We start from the raw sequence: 26,306 nt of genomic DNA, 5'->3' as shown, positions 1-26,306 counted from the left end.
ACTGCATACCCGTTCACTACATCCACTATATGCGTAAATACCTCTATGTCAACAGAGAAGATCACCACTGCATACCCGTTCACTACATCCACTATATGTCTAAATATCTCTATGTCAACGGAGAAGACCACCACTGCATACCCCGTCACTACATCCACTATATGTCTAAATACCTCTATGCTGACAGAAGACCACCACTGCATACCCGTTCACTACATCCACTATATGTCTAAATAACTCTATGCCAACAGAGAAGATCACCCCTGCAGACCCGTTCACTACACCCACTAAATGTCTAAAAACCTCTATGTCAACAGAGAAGATCATCACTGCATAGCCGTTCACTACATCCACTAAATGTCTAAAAACCTCTATGTCAACAGAGAAGATCACCACTGCATACCCGTTCACTATATCCACTATATGTCTAAATACCTCTATGTCAACAGAGAAGATCAACACTGCATACCCGTTCACTACACCCACTAAATGTCTAAAAACCTCTATGTCAACAGAGAAGATCACCACTGCATACCCCTTCACTATATCCACTATATGTCTAAATACCTCTATGTCAACAGAGAAGATCACCACTGCATACCCGTTCACTACATCCACTATATGTCTAAATACCTCTATGTCAACAGAGAAGATTACCACTGCATACCCGTTCACTATATCCACTATATGTCTAAATACCTCTATGTCAACAGAGAAGATCACCACTGCATACCCGTTCACTACATACGCTATATGTCTAAATACCTCTATGCTGACAGAAGACCACCACTGCATACCCGTTCACTACATCCACTATATGTCTAAATAACTCTATGCCAACAGAGAAGATCACCACTGCATACCCGTTCACTACACCCCTAAATGTCTAAAAACCTCTATGTCAACAGAGAAGATCACCACTGCATACCCGTTCACTATATCCACTATATGTCTAAATACCTCTATGTCAACAGAGAAGATCAGCACTGCATACCCGTTCACTACACCCACTAAATGTCTAAAAACCTCTATGTCAACAGAGAAGATCACCACTGCATACCCCTTCACTATATCCACTATATGTCTAAATACCTCTATGTCAACAGAGAAGATCACCACTGCATACCCGTTCACTACATCCACTATATGTCTAAATACCTCTATGTCAACAGAGAAGATTACCACTGCATACCCGTTCACTATATCCACTATATGTCTAAATACCTCTATGTCAACAGAGAAGATCACCACTGCATACCCGTTCACTACATACGCTATATGTCTAAATACCTCTATGCTGACAGAAGACCACCACTGCATACCCGTTCACTACATCCACTATATGTCTAAATAACTCTATGCCAACAGAGAAGATCACCCCTGCAGACCCGTTCACTACACCCACTAAATGTCTAAAAACCTCTATGTCAACAGAGAAGATCACCACTGCATACCCGTTCACTACATCCACTATATGTCTAAATACCTTTATGTCAACAGAGAAGATCACCACTGCATACCCCGTCACTACATCCACTATGTCTAAATACCTCTATGTCAACAGAGATCACCACTGCATACCCGTTCTCTACATCCACTAAATGTCTAAATATCTCTATGTCAACAGAGAAGATCACCACTGCATACCCGTTCACTACATCCACTATATGTCTAAATACCTTTATGTCAACAGAGAAGATCACCACTGCATACCCGTTCGCTACATCCACTAAATGTCTAAATATCTCTATGTCAACGGAGAAGATCACCACTGCCGACCCCTTCACTACATCCACTATATGTCTAAATATCTCTGTCAACAGAGAAGATCACCACTACATACCTGTTCAATACATTCACTAAATGTCTGAATATCTCTATGTCAACAGAGACCACCACTGCATACCCAGTCACTACATCCACTATATGTCTAAATACCTCTATGTCTACAGAGAAGATCACCACTGCATACCCGTTCACTACATCCACTTTATGTCTAAATACCTCTATGTCAACAGAGAAGACCACTACTGCATACCCCATCACCTACATCCAGTATATGTCTAAATACCTCTACATCAACAGAGAAGACCACTACTGCATACCCGTTCACTACATCCACTATATGTCTAAATACCTCTATGTCAACAGAGAAGAGGACCACTACATACCCGTTCACTACATCCACTACATGTCTAAATACCTTTATGTCAACAGAGAAGATCATCACTGCATACCCTTTCACTACATCCACAATATGTCTAAATACCTCTACGTCAACAGAAAAGACCACTACTGCATACCCGTTCACTACATCCACTATATGTCTAAATACCTTTATGTCAACAGAGAAGATCACCACTGCATACCCTTTCTCTACATCCACTAAATGTCTAAATATCTATGTCAACAGAGAAGATCACCACTGCATACCCGTTCACTACATCCACTATATGTCTAAAAACCTCTATGTCAACAGAGAAGATCACCACTGCATACCCGTTCACTATATCCACTATATGTCTAAATACCTCTATGTCAACAGAGAAGATCACCACTGCATACCGGTTCACTACACCCACTAAATGTCTAAAAACCTCTATGTCAACAGAGAAGATCACCACTGCATACCCGTTCGCTACATCCACTAAATGTCTAAATATCTCTATGTCAACAGAGAAGATCACCACTGCCGACCCCTTCACTACATCCACTATATGTCTAAATATCTCTATGTCAACAGAGAAGATCACCACTACATACCTGTTCAATACATTCACTAAATGTCTGAATATCTCTATGTCAACAGAGACCACCACTGCATACCCAGTCACTACATCCACTATATGTCTAAATACCTCTATGTCAACAGAGAAGATCACCACTGCATACCCGTTCACTACATCCACTATATGTCTAAATACCTTTATGTCAACAGAGATTACCACTGCATACCCGTTCACTATATCCACTATATGTCTAAATACCTCTATGTCAACAGAGAAGATCACCACTGCATACCCGTTCACTACATACGCTATATGTCTAAATACCTCTATGCTGACAGAAGACCACCACTGCATACCCGTTCACTACATCCACTATATGTCTAAATAACTCTATGCCAACAGAGAAGATCACCCCTGCAGACCCGTTCACTACACCCACTAATGTCTAAAAACCTCTATGTCAACAGAGAAGATCACCACTGCATACCCGTTCACTACATCCACTATATGTCTAAATACCTTTATGTCAACAGAGAAGATCACCACTGCATACCCCGTCACTACATCCACTATGTCTAAATACCTCTATGTCAACAGAGATCACCACTGCATACCCGTTCTCTACATCCACTAAATGTCTAAATATCTCTATGTCAACAGAGAAGATCACCACTGCATACCCGTTCACTACATCCACTTTATGTCTAAATACCTTTATGTCAACAGAGAAGATCACCACTGCATACCCCGTCACTACATCCACTATATGTCTAAATACCTCTATGTCAACAGAGAAGATCACCACTGCATACCCGTTCACTATATCCACTATATGTCTAAATACCTCTATGTCAACAGAGAAGATCACCACTACATACCTGTTCAATACATTCACTGAATGTCTGAATATCTCTATGTCAACAGAGACCACCACTGCATACCCTTTCTCTACATCCACTAAATGTCTAAATATCTCTATGTCTACAGAGAAGATCACCACTGCATACCCGTTCACTACATCCACTATATGTCTAAATACCTTTATGTCAACAGAGAAGATCATCACTGCATAGCCGTTCACTACATCCACTATATGTCTAAATACCTCTATGTCAACAGAGAAGATCACCACTGCATACCCGTTCCCTACACCCACTAAATGTCTAAAAACCTCTATGTCAACAGAGAAGATCACCACTGCATACCCCTTCACTATATCCACTATATGTCTAAATACCTATATGTCAACAGAGAAGATCACCACTGCATACCCGTTCACTACATCCACTATATGTCTAAATACCTCTATGTCAACAGAGAAGATTACCACTGCATACCCGTTCACTATAGCCACTATATTTCTAAATACCTCTATGTCAACAGAGAAGATCACCACTGCATACCCGTTCACTACATACGCTATATGTCTAAATACCTCTATGCTGACAGAAGACCACCACTGCATACCCGTTCACTACATCCACTAAATGTCTAAAAACCTCTATGTCAACAGAGAAGATCACCACTGCATACCCCGTCACTACACCCACTAAATGTCTAAAAACCTCTATGTCAACAGAGAAGATCACCACTGCATACCCGTTCACTATATCCACTATATGTCTAAATACCTTTATGTCAACAGAGAAGATCACCACTGCATACCCCGTCACTACATCCACTATGTCTAAATACCTCTATGTCAACAGAGATCACCACTGCATACCCGTTCTCTACATCCACTAAATGTCTAAATATCTCTATGTCAACAGAGAAGATCACCACTACATACCTGTTCAATACATTCACTAAATGTCTGAATATCTCTATGTCAACAGAGACCACCACTGCATACCCCTTCACTACATCCACTATATGTCTAAATTTCTCTATGTCAACAGAGAAGATCACCACTACATACCTGTTCAATACATTCACTAAATGTCTGAATATCTCTATGTCAACAGAGACCACCACTGCATACCCATTCACTACATCCACTATATGTCTAAATACCTCTTTGTCTACAGAGAAGATCACCACTGCATACCCGTTCACTACATCCACTATATGTCTAAATACCTCTATGTCAACAGAGAAGACCACTACTGCATACCCCATCACCTACATCCAGTATATGTCTAAATACCTCTACATCAACAGAGAAGACCACTACTGCATACCCGTTCACTACATCCACTATATGTCTAAATACCTCTATGTCAACAGAGAAGAGCACCACTACATACCCGTTCACTACATCCACTACATGTCTAAATACCTTTATGTCAACAGAGAAGATCATCACTGCATACCCTTTCACTACATCCACTATATGTCTAAATACCTCTACGTCAACAGAGAAGACCACTACTGCATACCCGTTCACTACATCCACTATATGTCTAAATACCTCTATGTCAACAGAGAAGAGCACCACTACATACCCGTTCACTACATCCACTACATGTCTAAATACCTTTATGTCAACAGAGAAGATCATCACTGCATACCCCATCACTACATCCAGTATATGTCTAAATACCTCTACGTCAACAGAGAAGACCACTACTGCATACCCGTTCACTACATCCACTATATGTCTAAATACCTCTATGTCAACAGAGAAAAGCACCACTACATACCCGTTCACTACATCCACTACATGTCTAAATACCTTTATGTCAACAGAGAAGATCATGACTGCATACCCTTTCACTACATACGCTATATGTCTATATACCTCTATGCTGACACAAGACCACCACTGAATACCCGATCACTACATCCACTATATCTCTAAATACCTTTATGTCAACAGAGAAGATCACCACTGCATACCCGTTCACTACATACGCTGTACGTCTAAATACCTCTATTCTGACAGAAGACCACCACTGAATACCCGATCACTACATCCACTATATGTCTAAATACCTCTATGTCAACAGAGAAGATTACCACTGCATACCCGTTCACTACATCCACTATATGTCTAAATACCTCTATGTCAACAGAGAAGATCACCACTGAATACCCGTTCACTACATACGCTATATGTCTAAATACCTTTATGTCAACAGAGAAGATCACCACTGCATACCCGTTCCCTACATACGCTATATGTCTAAATACCTCTATGTCAACAGAGAAGATTACCACTGCATACCCGTTCACTACATCCACTATATGTCTAAATACCTCTATGTCAACAGAGAAGATCACCACTGCATATCCGTTCACTACATACACTATATGTCTAAATAACTCTATGTCAACAGAGAAGATCACCCCTGCATAACCATTCACTACATCCACTATATGTCTACATACCTCTATGTCAACAGAGAAGATCACCCCTGCATACCCGTTCTCTACATCCACTATATGTCTAAATACCTCTGTCAACAGAGAAGATCACCACTGCATACCCGTTCACTACATACACTATATGTCTAAATAACTATGTCAACAGAGAAGATCACCCCTGCATAACCATTCACTACATCCTCTATATGTCTACATATCTCTATGTCAACAGAGAAGATCACCCCTGCATACCCGTTCACTACATACGCTATATGTCTAAATACCTCTATGCTGACAGAACACCACCACTGCATACCCGTTCACTGCATCCACTATATGTCTAAATACCTCTATGTCAACAGAGAAGATCACCACTGCATACCCGTTCACTACATCCACTATATGTCTAAATACCTCTATGTCAACAGAGAAGATTACCACTGCATACCCGTTCACTACATCCACTATATGTCTAAATACCTCTATGTCAACAGAGAAGACCACCACTGAATACCCGTTCACTACATACGCTATTTGTCTAAATACCTTTATGTCAACAGAGAAGATCACCACTGCATACCCGTTCCCTACATACGCTATATGTCTAAATACCTCTATGCTGACAGAAGACCACCACTGCATACCCGTTCACTACATTCACCATATGTCTAAATACCTCTATGTCAACAGAGAAGATTACCACTGCATACCCATTCACTACACCCACTAAATGTCTAAAAACCTCTATGTCAACAGGAAAGATCACCACTGCATACCCGTTCACTACATCCACGAAATGTCTAAATATCTCTATGTCAACAGAGAAGATCACCACTGCATACCCCTTCACTACATACGCTATATGTCTAAATACCTCTATGCTGACAGAAGACCACCACTGCATACCCGTTCACTACACCCACTATATGTCTAAATACCTCTATGTCAACAGAGAAGAGCACCACTGCATACCAGTTCACTACACCCACTAGCTGTCTGAAAACATCTATGTCGAAATAGAAGATTACCACTGCATTATCGATCAGTACTCCCACCAGATCTCTTAACACCTCTATGCCGACATGAAAGACCACCATTGCATACCTGTTCACTACACCCACCAGATCTCTAAACACCCCTATGCTGACATGAAAGACCACCATTGCATACCCGTTCACTACACCCACCAGATCTCTAAACACCTCTATGCCGACATGGAAGACCACCACTGTATACCTGTTTAGTACACCCACTGGATGTCGAAACACCTCTATGCCGACATAGAAGACCATCAAAGTATACCCGTTCACTACACTTACCAGATGTCTAAACACCTCTATGCCGACATAGGAGATCACCACGGTATACCCGTTGAGTACACCCACCAGATATCTAAACACCTCTATGCCAACAGAGAAGATCACCACTGCAGACCTGTTCACTACATCCACTATGTGTCTAAATATATCTATGTCAACGGAGAAGACCACCACTGCAAACCCGTTCACTACACTCACTAGATGTTTAAAGACCTCTATGCCGACATAGAAGACCACCATTGCATACCGGTTTACTACACCCATCAGATGTCTAAACACCTCTATGCTAACAAAGAAGACCATCACTGCATACCTTACTGATGATCTACGACCCTGCACCCCAACTACCAGTGTCCTGATCTAGGACTCTACACTTACACTCTAATATATGTCACTAATGACCTATGACCCCGCACCCTAAGTACGAGTGCCCTGTTCCACGCCCCTGCATGCACCGCCTGCACCAGTGCCCTGATCCATGTCTGCCCTCCCTTGTATCACCACAAGGGTCCAGACTCCGCACACACGGTTTTCCTCTGCTCCTCTTCATTCTCATTCCATCATCATCAGACAATGGCCCACACTTATACAAACAGCCCATATATTTCACTGCATCTTGTTTACTACCTGGCCATTTCCTTAGTTTCCTCTCGGGCCGTCACCATGCCAACCAGCTCCCTCAAAAGGGGCATTCCACCTTCTTTGATCAGTAGTGGGCAGTACTTGTCCGCTGAAAGAGAAACAGGAGTTTACTTTTAGAGTTCCCACCAGAGGGTACTTCCCCCCCAACTTGCCCAATAATTAATTGTGGATGGTATGCGAGCTCCGTATGGGCAGACAAAGACTGAAAGCCCACAGCCCATAACTTGGGGACAGTGAGTGTTACACCTGGCATATCTTGGCCTGATTACCCCTGACTTTTTGCCTCTACCCCCTTTGCTTTTAGATGCTTTGGGTACTTTGGCACTGCTGATCAGTGTCAAAGTACAAGTGTTCCCTGTGTAAAGTGTAACGGTAATTGGTTGTCCATGATTGGTATGTTTGCCTTACTAGTAAAGTCCCTAGTTATGGGCACTGTGTGTGCCAGGGCTACGAATGCAAAAGCGTGTGGAGAAGGGAACTCAGGCCTGTAGTGTAGGGCCTGCGTGCAGTTTGCTAAGTTAGCATGTTGTCCTCATATGTGCAACGACTTGTCAGGCCTTACTTTCCCTTTTGCGTACACAGTGGGCACCCCTGTAGTAGGTGCCGGGTAACCCCTGGGCAGGGTGCAGTGTAAGTGAAAGCAGGACATATACCGAGGTGTGTGCTATGTCCTGACAGTGAAAAACACTCCATTTCGTTTTTCCCTTTTGAAAGGTCATCTTGCCCATAGGACAGAATGGGGAGGCTGGGTATTGTGTTTGATAGCCTAGTTTCCTATAAGTTTAAATTGGAGAGGTGACGTTTAGTATGCATGAACTCAGTGTCATAACACATCTTTCTATGAAAGTGGTTTTGTCACTGTGTGTTCAGAAACCACTCCTTTAGAAAGTGGCTGAGTTTGGTGCTTTAGGCATTTCTGTGTGTCTCTGCTGAATGTGGATTGACAGTCTGGATCTGAGAGGTGAGAGGAGCTGGGAGAGGTCTTGACCCAGGGAGCAGAGATGGCACCAGGCTGCCCTGCATCTGGGGAGTAGGGAGAGGGGAAGACGGGAAGTGAAAAGGCTTGGGCTGCCGCTATAAACCAATTGACCCATCTCCTGCTGAGTGATTAAGGATCCAGACCCCAGTATCAAAGGGAGAAAGGTGACACTGGGAGGGAGACACCCAGAACTGATTTAGGCAGGGGTCAGGGACCCCTGAGCACAATGAACTTCAAAGACATTTAGGGGTATAACTATGAGAGCTGAGGCCCCTGAACGTTGGAATAGAAATGGATTGAGACTGAAAAGGCTTAGATCATTTCGTGGTCAAGAGGGACCTCTGCTAAGGAAGGAATAACTGAAGAGACTGCTGGGAAGGACCAACCCTTGCTTCGTGATCTGGGGCTGGTCTGCAGTTTGCGGTTTTAACCAAGGAAGAGGCTGTTGGGACTGTAGTGTGTGTGCTGGGTCCCCCTGCTTGAAGAAGACTGTGCTTTGTGCTGTGTCTTGTAACCCCAAGGACCCTGGGTGAGCTGGCACCCTGTGTGGAAGCACAGGAACATAAAAGTTTCCAGAGACGTTTCGAGCGACGTAGTGGGCGTGTGTTGTGGCAACTTGAGACCCTCAGAAGGTGTGCCCTGTGATCTTGGGCAGACAGAGAAGGGAGTGCACCGCAGGCGTTGGTGGAGAGCGTGTGCATCGGAGGTGAAGTGAGACTCAGACGTGCAGGGTGCGTGTCCTGGTGCACCGCAGGGGCTGGTTAGGAGCGCCTGGTCGGCGTGTGCATCGGAGGAGAAGGGAGTCTCGGACGCGTAAGGTGCATGTCGTGGTGCACAGGAGGCGTTGGTGAGGAGCGCCTGGTCAACGTGTGCATCGGAAGTGGAGTGAGTCTTGGACGCACAGGGTGTGTGTCGCGGTGCACCGGAGGCGCTGGTGAAGAGCGCCTGGTCGTCGAGTGCACCGGAGGAGAGGGAGGCTCGGACACTGTGAGCGTGTTGTGGTGCACCCCAAGGCGTTGGTGAAGAGCGCCTGGATATCAGAGCGCCTGGATATCGGGGCACCGAAGTTGAGTAAGTCTCAGTAAAGCAGCGTGCGTGCTTTGGTGCAACCTGGGACTGGAGAGGTGATCGGCAGATCATCGTGTACCCCGGAAGAAAGTGAGTCCCTGCAGCGTGGTGTGCATGTCTTGGTGCCAACTGAGAACGCAGGAAGGAGTGCCTGGTGAACGTGCACTCGGAGTCGACGTGAAGTCCCATTAGCATTGTGTGTGTGGCCTTAGTGGCAAAGGAGACCCGGAGGGTGCTGTGGTGAACGGGCACCCGGAGTAACGCAATCTCCGAGGCTTGGGGTACGTGTGCCCTGCGGCCACCTGAGACCTTCCTAACAGTCGGCATGATTCTGATGGAGCAGCCTTTCTGGGTATTATGAAGTAAAGAGAGTTAAGTCCTTTGCGCCACTGCTGTGGGGGCACGTGTTCTATGGCCCCTTTTAGAAGAAGTGCTTGGACCTCTTACTTCCGGAGGCTGAGATGCTCTCTGCTAACGCTGTGTTTGCTGGCTTTGTTATTGGGAGGGGCTGTGAGAAGTTCTAGGTAGTTGCTGTGGCAAACCACTGCTAAGACCCACTTGTCAGATGTGATTTCCTGCCAGCATGGGAGGAAATCTTACAGTCTCCCTCGACAGTTGTTGTGTGGTATGGGGGTGAAGTGGAGGCTCCTTTGCCAGAATCCCCTTTGCCCCAGACTGTTAATATTGCCTCTGTGGGCACACCTGGTGTAGCCTTGTGGTGAGTACTGCTTGTAGGTCTGCTGCTGCCTCCGATAGAAGGCGATTGGCATAGGGGAGGTGGTTTTCGAACCAGCCCAGTACGGATGCCTCCGAAAGGAGACTTTCAGGGTTGAGGTCTGGAGGGTACCTATAGCTTTGGCAGTGTTGGCGTCTTTCTTTACCTTCTCCAGCATCTGGCCAACCTGCGGAATAAAGATGCTCATCATCAAAGGACAAGTTGGAGAGATGCTGCTGGACTTTTAAGTTTAAAACCCAAAATGCTTAGCCTGGCAAGGCACATAATTAGGACACAGGTGTTGACACACGAGCAGCGGCATACAAGGTGCCTAGGGCACACTGGACAATGGCATTGGAAAGAGTCTTCCTTTCAGCCACTAGCTCTCCCCTTTCCATTTGAACTCATCAGACGGGTGTTCAATACGCTCCTACACTTCATCCCTGTCTGCTTTGTCATTGCTGGAGAGATGGCCAACTGAGTTTGCTATTCTCCAGTGAGTAGTGGCTCCTACAAGTACCCTCTTTCCTGCAGCCTCTAGTTCTTTACTCTTTTTATTGGGCTGAGGAGTAACACCTGTTCCCAGAGAGATGCCATGCTTACACGCAGTATTAACCACTAAAGAATATGTGATAACCTGACTCCTGATGTAAGGTGGGACTTATATTTTTGTCCACCCTAGGTGTTACCACTGTGGCCATGCCTGGCTCCTTAGACATGTCTGCAGCCATCTTTAGCATCCCCTTGAGCATGGGCAGAAATTGGACTATCCTCTTTGATTTAGGTCATGTCTCCACGAAGAGGACCTGCATCTCCACCCTGTGGGAAGCGTTAGCGCTTTGCATGACCATGTGGTAAGTAGTTGGTCATCAGGGGGTGACGGCTTAACTGGATAGTGATCCATGTCTGGATCCCACCAGAGGATTGACATGATAGTCATCCAATAGCTCATCAGAGGGCGCTGGATCAAGTGGTGCGTTGTCGGGTCAACAGGATGAAGGTGGCTGACTTGCTCTGATGAAGTGTGAGGGGAACCCTCTGGCGAGTATGGAAGTGGTGAAGTATGGAATGGTGGTGGAGAGGGTAAAGGAGGAGGATGGGTTGAACGGAAAAATGAAATAGAGCTATTGCCCCTGTCCTTGCATTTCTTGCGTTTGAGTATTGGGGGAGGCTCCGCAGCAAGTTCCTTTTGGAAGGTCGGCTTCCGCTTCCAAGGCAAAGTCTCTGTAGTCTTGGGAGGCAGTCTTGTGGAGATCTTGCCAGTGTAGGGATGAATAAAGAGATATTTTTGTCTTGCGTCAAGTTCTTCCTAAAATCGCTGAAGGATTGGCTGCTCTGAATGGTCGGAGCCCTCCACAGAAGATGTCTTTTACAACGATGGTCTGGGTGCCAATTGGGCCCTCATACCCGACGGTGTTTTTGACGCTGATGTCTTAGGCACCAATAGGGTCTTCAGATCGTATGTGATGTTGTCTTAGTAGAAAGACAGGCAAAGGTTACACACCTGGTGGTGGTTGGTCCACGGGAAGTTTGTGTTACACTCAAGGCATGTCATGGGCATTTCAGAGAATATTATCCTGCACTTGCATGCAACAAAATGTGCGTCAAATGTAAATGGTCACTGTTTAATGTCAAGTTTAACATCACTGTAAGAGGGTCACGGTGCACACCTTCTTTTCTTTACATTTCTGTTATGTTTATCCTGTTGTTCTCTCTGTCGCGTGCTGCCCCGGTTGACGTGGACAGCCCTGCCACGTTAATTAAATGAAACGCACTGTAAGAGGGAGTGATTCCACCCCTCGCCGGGTGCACTGCTTAACTAGGCATCACAAAATATGCCACCAAATTAGTCATTTGTTTTTTCTTCTTTATTTTTCATCAAAGTAATCAACATCTAGTTTCATTCTTCTTCTTTTTACATATATTTGCTTATGTCACAAGGAGGAACGCTCTCACTTTGGCTGTATTCTAAATGAGGCAGAAATGCTAATCCAAGCCTTCTTCTGCGCCACGATAGCACATGTAAGATTTGTTCATGTCCATTAAAATTCATATACCCAATGCATTTCGGGCCTTTTTATTTGGCCCTTCGTCAGGGGTTATCTACAATGCAAAAATACATGATTAAGTCTGTGTTTTACTCAATGCTAAAGCACCTCAAGTACTAATCAAACATTTCACCAAGCGAAGTTGTTACATAATCTAACGTTTTCCCGCTAACAAACGTAGTCTAATGCTACACGTTTTCATGAGTTTACTCTATCCCCTAATCTACCATTCCATCTTTACTTCCTTCCCAAATGCCAAAGAAACATCCGCACCATCGTTCCATCTCCCCTTCCCACCCCACCTTCTTCTCTAGCGCGCCTATTCCCACATACTACTGTTCCGTTGTGCAATACTCGCTCCCCCACTCTTTTTCACCATTTCTAACTCATGCGTACCTGTTTACATGAAACCTGCGTTCTCGTTCTTCCGTCCGCTTCCACATTGTTGTGGCATTAAACTCTTTCACTCTACACTCTGTGTGAACCCGCCTCCTTAAGCCTGTCGTTTTTTCCCTCCCTCTATTGCACCTGTGTATAATTAGTCAGTTTTTTTTCGCGCTGCTTTTTCATCCTCCCAATCAATCACCAACTCCATGCCCCATAATGCACTTCATATGACACTCTAAATCTCTGACTTCCTTGAACCTCATTTAACCTTTCCGATATTCAACAATCAAAAGTATACTCATCATTATTACCCCGCCCTCCCGCAGATGTCAAAATCACGTTAGTCATTTGCCTGGGTGTTCGCAGTATGTTTCCCAAGTATTGCGTGTTTTAGTTGCAATTAACTATAATAAAACAGGTCACGATGATAAAACAACACATGTATTGTTCTCTCTATGCGATGCTAGATTCATAAATCTAATGATAGCTGTTACGAACAACTGGTTAGACCATCGTCCTTCATGTGACATTTTTTCCTTTTGTCAAATTTTCTCGCGTTTTTATGATGGGTGCTCCGAAGTCTTTGGGCTGAAAAAAATGTCGAACATCACTGTAAGAGGGTCACGGTGCACACCTTCTTTTCTTTACATTTCTGTTATGTTTATCCTGTTGTTCTCTCTGTCGCGTGCACTTCGGAGCACCCATCATAAAAACGCGAGAAAATTTGACAAAAGGAAAAAATGTCACAAGAAGGACGATGGTCTAACCAGTTGTTCGTAACAGCTATCATTAGATTTATGAATCGAGCATCGCATAGAGAGAACAATACATGTGTTGTTTTATCATCGTGACCTGTTTTATTATAGTTAATTGCAACTAAAACACGCAATACTTGGGAAACATACTGCGAACACCCAGGCAAATGACTAACGTGATTTTGACATCTGCGGGAGGGCGGGGTAATAATGATGAGTATACTTTTGATTGTTGAATATCGGAAAGGTTAAATGAGGTTCAAGGAAGTCGGAGATTTAGAGTGTCATATGAAGTGCATTATGGGGTATGGAGTTGGTGATTGATTGGGAGGATGAAAAAGCAGCGCGAAAAAAAACTGACTAATTATACACAGGTGCAATAGAGGGAGGGAAAAAACGACAGGCTTAAGGAGGCGGGTTCACACAGAGTGTAGAGTGAAAGAGTTTAATGCCACAACAATGTGGAAGCGGACGGAAGAACGAGAACGCAGGTTTCATGTAAACAGGTACGCATGAGTTAGAAATGGTGAAAAAGAGTGGGGGAGCGAGTATTGCACAACGGAACAGTAGTATGTGGGAATAGGCGCGCTAGAGAAGAAGGTGGGGTGGGAAGGGGAGATGGAACGATGGTGCGGATGTTTCTTTGGCATTTGGGAAGGAAGTAAAGATGGAATGGTAGATTAGGGGATAGAGTAAACTCATGAAAACGTGTAGCATTAGACTACGTTTGTTAGCGGGAAAACGTTAGATTATGTAACAACTTCGCTTGGTGAAATGTTTGATTAGTACTTGAGGTGCTTTAGCATTGAGTAAAACACAGACGTAATCATGTATTTTTGCATTGTAGATAACCCCTGACGAAGGGCCAAATAAAAAGGCCCGAAATGCATTGGGTATATGAATTTTAATGGACATGAACAAATCTTACATGTGCTATCGTGGCGCAGAAGAAGGCTTGGATTAGCATTTCTGCCTCATTTAGAATACAGCCAAAGTGAGAGCGTTCCTCCTTGTGACATAAGCAAATATATGTAAAAAGAAGAAGAATGAAACTAGATGTTGATTACTTTGATGAAAAATAAAGAAGAAAAAACAAATGACTAATTTGGTGGCATATTTTGTGATGCCTAGTTAAGCAGTGCACCCGGCGAGGGGTGGAATCACTCCCTCTTACAGCGCGTTTCATTTAATTAACGTGGCAGGGCTGTCCACGTCAACCGGGGCAGCACGCGACAGAGAGAACAACAGGATAAACATAACAGAAATGTAAAGAAAAGAAGGTGTGCACCGTGACCCTCTTACAGTGATGTTCGACATTTTTTCAGCCCAAAGACTTCGGAGCACCCATCATAAAAACGCGAGAAAATTTGACAAAAGGAAAAAATGTCACAAGAAGGACGATGGTCTAACCAGTTGTTCGTAACAGCTATCATTAGATTTATGAATCGAGCATCGCATAGAGAGAACAATACATGTGTTGTTTTATCATCGTGACCTGTTTTATTATAGTTAATTGCAACTAAAACACGCAATACTTGGGAAACATACTGCGAACACCCAGGCAAATGACTAACGTGATTTTGACATCTGCGGGAGGGCGGGGTAATAATGATGAGTATACTTTTGATTGTTGAATATCGGAAAGGTTAAATGAGGTTCAAGGAAGTCGGAGATTTAGAGTGTCATATGAAGTGCATTATGGGGCATGGAGTTGGTGATTGATTGGGAGGATGAAAAAGCAGCGCGAAAAAAAACTGACTAATTATACACAGGTGCAATAGAGGGAGGGAAAAAACGACAGGCTTAAGGAGGCGGGTTCACACAGAGTGTAGAGTGAAAGAGTTTAATGCCACAACAATGTGGAAGCGGACGGAAGAACGAGAACGCAGGTTTCATGTAAACAGGTACGCATGAGTTAGAAATGGTGAAAAAGAGTGGGGGAGCGAGTATTGCACAACGGAACAGTAGTATGTGGGAATAGGCGCGCTAGAGAAGAAGGTGGGGTGGGAAGGGGAGATGGAACGATGGTGCGGATGTTTCTTTGGCATTTGGGAAGGAAGTAAAGATGGAATGGTAGATTAGGGGATAGAGTAAACTCATGAAAACGTGTAGCATTAGACTACGTTTGTTAGTGGGAAAACGTTAGATTATGTAACAACTTCGCTTGGTGAAGAACAAGTTACTTACCTTCGGTAACGATATATCTGTAAGAAACAGTAGTAAGTATTAGATTCCTTACCTTAGAATATCCCCAGGCGTCAGTCTGGATCCGGAAACTTTTGCGTAGCAGTACCCCTGCGCGTCGGTAGGCGTCGTCTGCAGGCGTCCCCTGCGGCTCCGCGTCGTCGGCGTCGTGCGCCGTGATGACGTCGCTGGAGTATATAGACGCCGCCTCCGCGCGCTGACGTCAGTTCTTTGCACACAGCTTTTCCGCGCCAGAACACGCAGAGCCATGTGAGAACCAACACTGGTGCCATTTGAAAACTAGGGCCCTGAAAGGGATGTCCTTAACCCTAGGTATCAGTTCGCAGAACGGGGAGGATGGGAGGGGCGGTAAGGAATCTAATACTAACTACTGTTTCTTACAGATATATCGTTACCGAAGGTAAGTAACTTGTTCATCTGAAAGAAACAGGTTAGTATTAGATTCCTTACCTTAGAATAGATACCCCAGCAATACCAACCCCGGTGGTGGGTCTGCGAACCAATACAACCTACACCAGAAAGTCCTGGAGGACCGAACGGCCAAAGAAGCCATCCCTCCGGACTTGACTGTCCAGGCAGTAGTGCCTCGCAAAGGTGTGCAGCGAGGCCCACGTGGCCGCCTGGCAAATGTCCTGCAAAGGGACTCCCCGGCCCAGGGCAGTAGTAGCCGCCGTGGCCCGAGTGGAATGGGCCCTCAGCCCAACAGGAGGCTCCTTCCGAGCCAAAGAGTAGCATGCTTTGATGCACAGGACGACCCACCGAGAGATGGTCCGTTTCTGTACCGCCCTTCCCTTCTTCTCACCCACGTAGCCAACAAACAGTTGGTCATCCACCCGGAACTGGCGTGTGCGATCCATATAGAATGAAAGCGCACGTTTTGGGTCCAGACGATGGAGCCGCTCTTCATCCTTCGAAGGATGCGGAGGCGGGAAGAAGGAGGGCAAGGTGATGGACTGCCCAATGTGAAAAGCAGAGACTACCTTGGGCAGGAAAGAAGGTCTAGTCCGAAGAACCACCTTATCAGGATGAACAGACAAGAAAGGAGGTTGAACAGAAAGAGCCTGGAGCTCACTCACTCTCCTGGCAGAGGTGATGGCTACCAGGAAGGCCGTCTTTAAGGTGAGAAGACGGAGAGGACAGGAATGAAGGGGCTCAAAGGGAGCGCACATCAGGAAAGTCAAAACCAGGTTCAAGTCCCACTGAGGCATCACGAACGGAGTTGGAGGATACATGTGCGTGATGCCCTTCAAGAATCGTAACACAATAGGGGACTTGAACAAAGATGGCTGATCAGGTAGCCTCAAGAAGGCGGAAAGGGCAGAAAGATAGCCCTTGATAGTGCCCAGAGCAGAGCCCTGCTGGGCAAGGGAAAGGAGGAAGAGGAGAACCTCAGACAGAGGGGCAGAAAGGGGATCCACAGCCTTTGCTGTGCACCATGCCACAAATCTGTTCCACCGACAGGCGTATACCGACTTTGTGGAGGGACGCCTGGCTGCCAGAATGACATCACAGATTTCAGGAGGCAAGTCAAATGGCCTCAACTGTCGCCGCTCAATCTCCACGCATGGAGGTGGAGACTGGACAGGTTCGGGTGGAGGACCGTCCCCTGCTGCTGCGACAGAAGGTCCTCCTGAAGGGGCAGGCGGATCGAGGGACCGACTGTCATGCTGAGTAGCTCGGGATACCAGTACCTTCGAGCCCAGTCCGGAGCCACAAGGATAACTTGGGCCCGGTCGCGCCTGATCTTCTTCAGCACTCTGGGCAGAAGTGGTATAGGCGGAAAGGCGTACAACAGACCGCAACTCCACTCGCGCCGAAAGGCGTCGCCGAGCGAGTGCCGTCTTGGAAACTCCAACGCGCAGAACTGATGACATTGCGCGTTCTCTTCTGTGGCGAATAGATCTAACCAAGGCTCTCCCCATTGCTGAAAGAGGCCTCTCGCCACATCCGAGTTCAGACGCCATTCGTGATCCACCGAGCACCGACGGCTGAGTTCGTCCGCCCTGGCGTTCAGAGAACCTGCCAGGTGTTGAACCGTCAGAGTCACGCCCTGACGTTCCAGCCATTGCCAGAGGCGCAGAGCCTCCTGGCAAAGGGTCCACGACCCCACACCGCCCTGTTTGTTGCAGTACCACATGGCGGTGGTGTTGTCCGTGAACACCTGCACTACACTCCCGTTGACAAAGGGGAGGAATGCCTTCAGTGCTAGGCGAATCGCCCTCAGCTCCAACATGTTGATATGGAGCCGGGACTCCGCCGGAGACCAGAGGCCTCTGATCTCCGCCTCTCCCAAGTGGCCACCCCAGCCTTGGAGGGACGCGTCCGTCACAACCACGTGCTCCGGTTGGGGAAGGGAGAGGGATCTGCCCCTGACCCAATCGCGGTCCGTAAGCCACCACTGCAACTGTCTCGCAGTGCCCTCCGAGATCAGGACATGGTCGGATAGGTTGCCCTGATGCTGGGCCCACTGAAACTTCAGGTCCCACTGCAGAGCCCGCATCCGCCACCTGGCGTGATGCACCAGAAGGATGCAGGAGGCCATCAGCCCCAGAAGCCGCAGCGTCAACCTGACCGAAACCCGGGATAACGGCTGAAAGATGGGAATCAGAGCCAGAATATCCCGGACCCGCCGTTCCGGAGGATAAACCCGAAACTGCGCCGAGTCGAGAACCGCTCCGATGAAAAGGAGCTTTTGAGAGGGACACAGGTGTGATTTCGGCACATTGATGGAAAACCCCAGCTCGTGCAGGAGGTCTGCCGTCATCTGAAGGTGGTGGACGACTGTCTGGGGCGAGCCCGCCTTCAACAGCCAGTCGTCGAGGTAGGGGAAGACTGAAACCCCTAACCGGCGCAGATGAGCTGCGACCACCGCCATCACTTTCGTGAACACCCGCGGGGCGCTGGTAAGGCCGAATGGGAGCACGATAAACTGAAAGTGCTCGTGGCCTACCGTGAACCGCAGGTAACGCCGGTGGGCCGGCAGGACGGGGATGTGAAAATACGCATCCTGCAAGTCCAACGCTACCATCCAGTCTTGTGGGTCTAGAGCAGCCAAGACCTGAGCCAAAGTCAACATCTTGAACTTCTCCTTCCGGAGGAAGCCGTTGACGTTCCGTAGATCCAAGATAGGACGCAGGCCTCCCTTGTCCTTCTTGGGTACCAGAAAGTAGTGGGAGTAGCAACCACACCCTACTTCTGGCCCAGGAACGCGCTCGATGGCCCCCTTGGCCAAGAGGGCCGTAACTTCCTCCTGCAGAAGTGTCAAGTGGTCCCCCGACACACGGTGGTTCTGCGGTGGCATGGCTGGAGGAGTGGACTCGAAGGGGAGGGCATAGCCCCTTCGGACAAGCTGCAGCACCCACCTGTCCGATGTTATCGCGCGCCAGCGGGAGTGGTGATGGCGAACCCTGCCACCCACTGGCGTCACGTGAGCCCGAAAGCTCGGACTAGGAAGGCTTGGATGCAGCAGCGGAGGGGGGCGTGGACTGACCACGACGCTGGCCTCTACCGCCACCACGGCGGAAACCACGGGCGCCACCGCGCTGGGGAGCGCTCTGCGTCGCGTGGCTGGCAGCACGTGTGGGACCTCCCCTCCCTTGGCCACGAAAGGGCCGAAACGAACCCGTCTGCTGGCGCTGGGTCGAGAGACCCAAGGACTTGGCCGTGACCCTAGAGTCCTTGAAGCGCTCCAGCGCGTGGTCCGCTTTGTCACCAAACAGGCGACTGCCATCAAATGGCATGTCCATGAGCGTATTTTGGACGTCTGGCGAGAAGTTGGCAGATCTCAGCCAGGCATGGCGACGAATCGCCACCGTAGTGGACATGGCCCGTCCCAGTGAGTCTGTTGTGTCCAGACCACAACGGATCGAGTACCGCGCCGCATCCCGGCCTTCAACCAAGGCCCGGGTGAGCTTGTCCCGCACTTCCTGGGGGCATTGCGGCAAACACTCTTCGACCGTATCCCACAGGGAGTGGGAGTAGCGACCCAAGAGGCACGCGGTGTTACAAGACCGCAGCCCAGCGCTCAAAGAGGAAAACACTTTTTTACCAAATTGGTCGTACCTCTTTGATTCCCGATCGGGCGGAGCCGACGGGAATGCGGACTGTGAAGTGGAGGCCTGGATCACCAGACTCTCCGGGGAGGGATGGGTGGATAGGAAGGCAGGGTCGTCCGAGCATGGACGGTGGCGCCTGGCAACGTTCCGGTCAACCGGCGCACCAGAAGCGGGCCTGGACCAGGTGCCCAGAAGGACATCCGTCAGGGCCTCATTAAACGGCAGCAGAGGCTCCTGGGGGCATGACTGCGGTTTAAACACTTCCGTCAGAATATTCGGCTTGACCTTCGCGACGGGGAGCTCAAGGTGTAAGGCCTTGGCAGCCCTCATCAGGACCACCGAATAGGCAGCACCTGCCTCAGACGCCACAGGGGACGGAGAGACAAACCCAGGGTTGGGCGACTCGTCCAGGCCACTGGCATCACCCAGATCACCTACCCAGTCCACATCGTACTGGCAGGCACGGGATAGAGGGTCCTCAGACCCCTCCCAACCCTCTCCATACTCCTCCTCGTCATACCCATATTCTGGGTCGACGATATAGACATCGGGGTCAACGGGCCCCATCGGCGTCGGATCCGGCGCCGATCGACGCCGGTCCGGCTCCGCGTCCGGAGTCGGGGAGGAAAGGGGGGTGGCGCCGCGCGGCGTCGGCGCAGGTGACCCGACGCTGGCCGGAGCCGACGGCGGAGTCGCTGCACCACGCGGGGGCGGTACCACGGGCTGTCCCACAGGAACCGACGCCGGAGAGGCCGGGAGACCAGCCGGCGACGAACCAGAGGGAACCAGCGGCGCCGGGGCCGGAGCCACCGGCGGCGCCGGGGCAGGAGCACCCGAACCGCTCGGGCCCCCAGACGGGACCGACGGGCCCGAAGGCCCCGCCGGAGAAGACCTCGCCCTCATAGCAATGAGGAAGGCCTCGATCTCCTCACGCGACGCGCCTTCCCCAGGGACCGACAGGTGTGGGGCAGACGGCGTCGGCGACCCATGCGGGACCGCGGGGGTGGGGTCACCCGAGCCCCCGGCCGCAGCACGCGGGCGTCGGGGGGAGTCGGGGGTGCGATGGCGACGCCCCGACTTCTTGTGCTTACCTGACGAGCCGGAGGAATGGTGGCGACTCCCGGAGCGCCCATGGCGGCTCCGCGATCGTTCCCTCGACCGCTCCCTCGACCTCCGACCGGACCGGGACCGCTCTCGACGCGGGGCCGACACCCGGAGCTCGAGAAGCTTGCGGGACCGCTCCCGCCTAGCTTTTCCAGTCAAGGCCCGACAGTCGACGCAGGACTCCACGTCGTGGTCCGCGCCCAGACACCGGAGGCAGAGTCGATGGTGGTCGGTGACCGACATCATGCGGTCGCACTCGTCGCAGCTCTTAAACCCAGGCATCCTACCGGCACCGTAGAAGATTAAGTTTTATAAACACTTGGTCAAAAGACCGGAGTACTGCTCTTCGGATCTGCGCTAACTGGCGCGGAAAAAAGAAGAACTGACGTCAGCGCGCGGAGGCGGCGTCTATATACTCCAGCGACGTCATCACGGCGCACGACGCCGACGACGCGGAGCCGCAGGGGACGCCTGCAGACGACGCCTACCGACGCGCAGGGGTACTGCTACGCAAAAGTTTCCGGATCCAGACTGACGCCTGGGGATATTCTAAGGTAAGGAATCTAATACTAACCTGTTTCTTTCAGATATGTTTGATTAGTACTTGAGGTGCTTTAGCATTGAGTAAAACACAGACTTAATCATGTATTTTTGCATTGTAGATAACCCCTGACGAAGGGCCAAATAAAAAGGCCCGAAATGCATTGGGTATATGAATTTTAATGGACATGAACAAATCTTACATGTGCTATCGTGGCGCAGAAGAAGGCTTGGATTAGCCTTTCTGCCTCATTTAGAATACAGCCAAAGTGAGAGCGTTCCTCCTTGTGACATAAGCAAATATATGTAAAAAGAAGAAGAATGAAACTAGATGTTGATTACTTTGATGAAAAATAAAGAAGAAAAAACAAATGACTAATTTGGTGGCATATTTTGTGATGCCTAATGTCAAGTTTAACCATGAACATGCAAAATGGTGGTGTTCCCGCTCGATTCGAAAGTGACCACGGGACAGGCAGTTCTGAAAGGGTGTCTGTCCCATCACCCTGAGTACATTCTAAATCAGAAGATTGTTGAAGGTGAGGGGCATGAGGCCCGGCAGTGCAAAAGTTGATGCTGATTGAACTCCAGAAGATGTCGGTTGACGGAAAGGTAACCCAGATGTAAGAGTCGGAATAGACCGGTTAGGCCCGAACTGAAGTGTAGAAAAAGCGCCTGAGCCATGCTCGTGCATGTCCGAACCCGATGGTGGAAAAAACTAACCTGAAGTCGTGCCGATGATCAGGGGAAGACTCTGCGCCTCTAAAGACTTCTTCAAAGATAAACAACTTGCAAATGTCTGAGACCAACACTAGATGGAAGGAGAATGCAGAGCATGTGAAGCTACAGCAACAAATGCTACAAACGTATACTTTTATTCAGACTGTTTTTCTTCCCTTGAAACCTTTGGGGAGCCAGGCACCAAGTTCCTTTACATTATCTTAAGTTGTTATTCATCGACTTTATGAAATTGGTAAGGAGGGGATCACACGCGGGTAGTTGACCTCTTCCTTCTCTAAAAGCCACTCGAACAAGGTATCTTGTGTGGTTCCCAAGGATACTCCATTAACCCACACTGTTCAATGACTGTTGATTATTCATCATGGCGCGCATGTCTGCTATGCGGACCATTTGCACTTACGACGGCCAGACACATTTTCACTTTCAAATTACTTTCATGTTTCACCATACTAATTCAACACTAATCCTTATGGTTCCAGAGTAGCGTGCTACTCACCAAAAAAGCGCTTCAAAACCCCATCAGGGGTAGTAAGAGCTATAGAAATACAAACCTCTTTCCCTCTTCTATCCCACCGATACCCGTCTCTATCCAAATAACTGAATAACATATCCACTACTCAAATTACTACATATTTTACAATACTAATTTTCAACACTAATCCTTTATGGGTTCCGGAGTGGCGTGCTACTCGCCAGAAAATTGCTTCAACACCCATCAGGGGTAACAGGTGCTATATGAATGCAAACCTTTCTTCCCCTTCAATCCCTCCACTCTCCTTCACACTCCAAATAACTAATATCCACCACTCAAATTACTTTCATATTTCACCATACTAATTCACCACCAATCCGTTATGGGTTTCTGGAGTAGCGTGCTATTCGCCAGAAAAGTGCAGCAACACCCATCAGGGGTAACAAGTGCTATATGAATGCAAACCTTTCTTCCCCTTCTATCCCTCCACTATCCTTCTCACTCCAAATAACTGACTAATATGCACCACTCAAATTACTTTCATATTTCACCATACTAATTCACCATTAATCCGTTATGGGTTGCCGGAGTAGCGTGCTACTTGCCAAAAAAAAGTTCTTCAACAACACATCAGGGGTAACAAGCGCTATATATAAATACAAACCTTTTTTTCCTCTGCTATCCTTCCGAATCCAAATAACTGACTAACCTATCCACTACTTAAAATGTACTTGCATGTTTCACTATACTAATTCAACACTAATCCTCTTTGGGTCCCGGTGTAGCGTTCTACTTCGTTGAAAAAGCGCTTCAACGTCTCGTCAGGTGTAGTAAGCGTGATATAAATGCAATACAATTTTCACGAGTGCCTTGATAACGGTTCCAAATGGATCCTTTGCAATCAATTGAAGCTTAACACGGAGGAGTCTGCCGTGATCCTATCTGAAGGAGACACTTGGTGACCTCTTCAATGGGAACTCCACCAACCTGTGCTAACCAGGCTGGGAATCTTATTGTTACTTGTCATACAAAGCTCTCTTTTTAACCTAGATAGCCAATCTAACATTCACACACTGCCGGGTTGTTAAAACTCCTGAGTTAAGTCCTGCATTTTCCACAAGTTCAGCTCGGTACAATTGTTGTGAAAGGATTCACCTTGACTTCAGAAACATCAGAGCATTTTTCAACAACTCCATTTCTGTCACGGTTCGCGGCGTTCCCGCGACCGGCCGTTCCCGCAGACACACACGGGAGGCCGGAATACTCACTTCCGGCGGAAGTCGAGTACCCGGTCTAGTCACCGGGCAGCAAGGCACAGAAGCACTTCCGGGGGAAAACGCTTAAACCTCGCGTTTCCCGCCGGCTGAGTGCTTCGGATTCCAGATTCCTTCTGGGATTCCCGCTTGCCGAGACCTGCCTGTCCGGAGAAGAGCCACGCTGGAGCGCTGCTCGGCTGACACGTCAGCCGCCCTTCGGAGCTCTCCTTAGCCTCAGCTCACTTCAAGGAGGCAAGCCGCGCTGGAGCGCTACTTTGCCTCAAGACTGCGCCATTCAGGAGCGCTTGTTTGTTTCTTCACCTGGGGGTTCCAGGAAAGTGCCCGTTTTTTTGTTTTCTTAACCCTTTGTGTGCAGGAGCGCCTTGAGGGTGTTTATTGAACCTGGATTGTGTTTTGGGGTTTACATTTCGGTTTCCCACCGCGCAGGAGCGCTAAGGGGAAATAACTCAGCCTACAGACTCGGGTTCCTTACCAGGGATGCCACAGGTTGAGTGGTTGCTTCCAGTGTTCAGCTACCCACGCAGGAGCGCTTTTCTTTTTGTTTTAGCTTGGGTGAAACGCGCAGGAGCGCTTTCTTTAGTTTGAACTTGGCGATAACGCGCAGGAGCGCCATACCTCGCTATTCACATCCGGAGCTGTACTCATCTGGGGACCTTTCTTCCCGGGAGCCTTGGTGAGTCTTCAAGGTGTAACTAGTCCGGTGTGTGTATGTGGGGGTGGTTCCTTTTCGGGTCTGCTTCAGTTTCTGATCTATCTTCTTTGGTTTCCAGTTGACACCGGGACGCCCCGCCAGCTCCACGCCATCCTTAACCCTACACCCTGGCTCCCATCCCTGCGTCCATCTCATCCCTGCTGGGTATTGTCTTCCACGAGGGTCAGGTGGGTACAGGGACGGGTGCTCTTGTCGTCTCTGCGGAATCGCGTCACAAGCAAAGGTAAGACTTGTGGGGCAACCTGACAATTTCATCCAGAACTCTGCTGCCAGGTGGTTCTGAGACTCTCACGGATAATATATACCTGATCTAATGCAGAATCTGTACTGGGTCCTACCCACCAAGAGGTGCTACTTAAGAGCTCCTACAATCATCATCACAAGTCAATATCTTAAAAGGGCCTCTATTTTCCAAAGCAGGTTTCAAAGAAGAACTCTAACTGGCATCTGGGGGTTGGCCGCAGCCAATCTATTCATCCACCCACACTCCAGAAAAACAAAGGTCTTTTTCTCAGGGGGGAGGCTCTTGGGCAACTTCAGTTTTGAAAGAGAATGAGGACAAGAATGTTTTTAGCCTCTTTAGCCATTTTAACTTGTTCTATTCAGCACTAAGATACCCCAGTGAGGTCGCTGTTCACAATCAACAAATGACAAACAGAACAGAATAAGGGACATTCTTTCAGAGGCCATTGTTAACCCAACGAGAAGTGGGCACATCCTGCCACAGCCACAGTACTTCGTCTTTGCCCTGTATGAAGACTTGGCTACCACGTCACTCGTAATGGCGCTTGCAGACCCCGGTTTGACATGTTACTCTTATGAGACGCAATTTTACTTGAGCTCAGCTTATATGCTCCTCTACAGAGCCTTCAAGATATATCCATCAGGCAAAGTTCTACGTCTGCTTCCCCAACATACAGCAGAAGACCCAAAGACAATGTTCCCCTGACCCCTGGAATGAAATATCTCTGCTGCCCTCCAATGACCAGTGAGAAGTGTTCACGCCATGTGTCGATGCTCCAGGCCAAGGCCGTGGTGTCAAGGCAATGGGTATATCATGAACTGTGATGCAAGTATATCAAACTCATTAAAAAAAGATGTACTCACGGTAAACAGAAACCAGATTGTACAACGCCCAGGTGGCCCAGTGCTGACTGACCGGAGAGATCCCCTGAGGCAGAAGTCGAAGGATTGGCTCGAAGGACCTGCAGAAAACCAGATGTATCTTTTAGTGGTAATCGTCGGAATA

At 48.0% G+C, this 26,306-nt stretch overlaps 1 protein-coding gene across 1 annotated transcript in view; it reads right to left on the bottom strand.

Annotated features, from left to right (window-relative positions):
• The window catches only part of ZER1 (zyg-11 related cell cycle regulator), a 240,799-nt gene that overhangs the window by 7,917 nt on the left and 206,576 nt on the right, over positions 1–26,306 (bottom strand). Inside the window, exons 14-15 of the mRNA XM_078646593.1 lie at positions 26,165–26,262; positions 7,985–8,087 (exon numbers count right to left, since the gene is read on the bottom strand). Coding sequence (XP_078502719.1) covers positions 7,985–8,087; positions 26,165–26,262 — 201 coding nt within the window. The remainder of the gene's footprint in view (positions 1–7,984; positions 8,088–26,164; positions 26,263–26,306) is intronic.

The sequence above is a fragment of the Lissotriton helveticus genome, chromosome 5_2, assembly GCF_964261635.1.
Source record: "Lissotriton helveticus chromosome 5_2, aLisHel1.1, whole genome shotgun sequence".
NCBI classification, from domain to species: Eukaryota; Metazoa; Chordata; class Amphibia; order Caudata; family Salamandridae; genus Lissotriton; species Lissotriton helveticus.
This window is presented reverse-complemented; position numbering and strand designations above follow the sequence as displayed.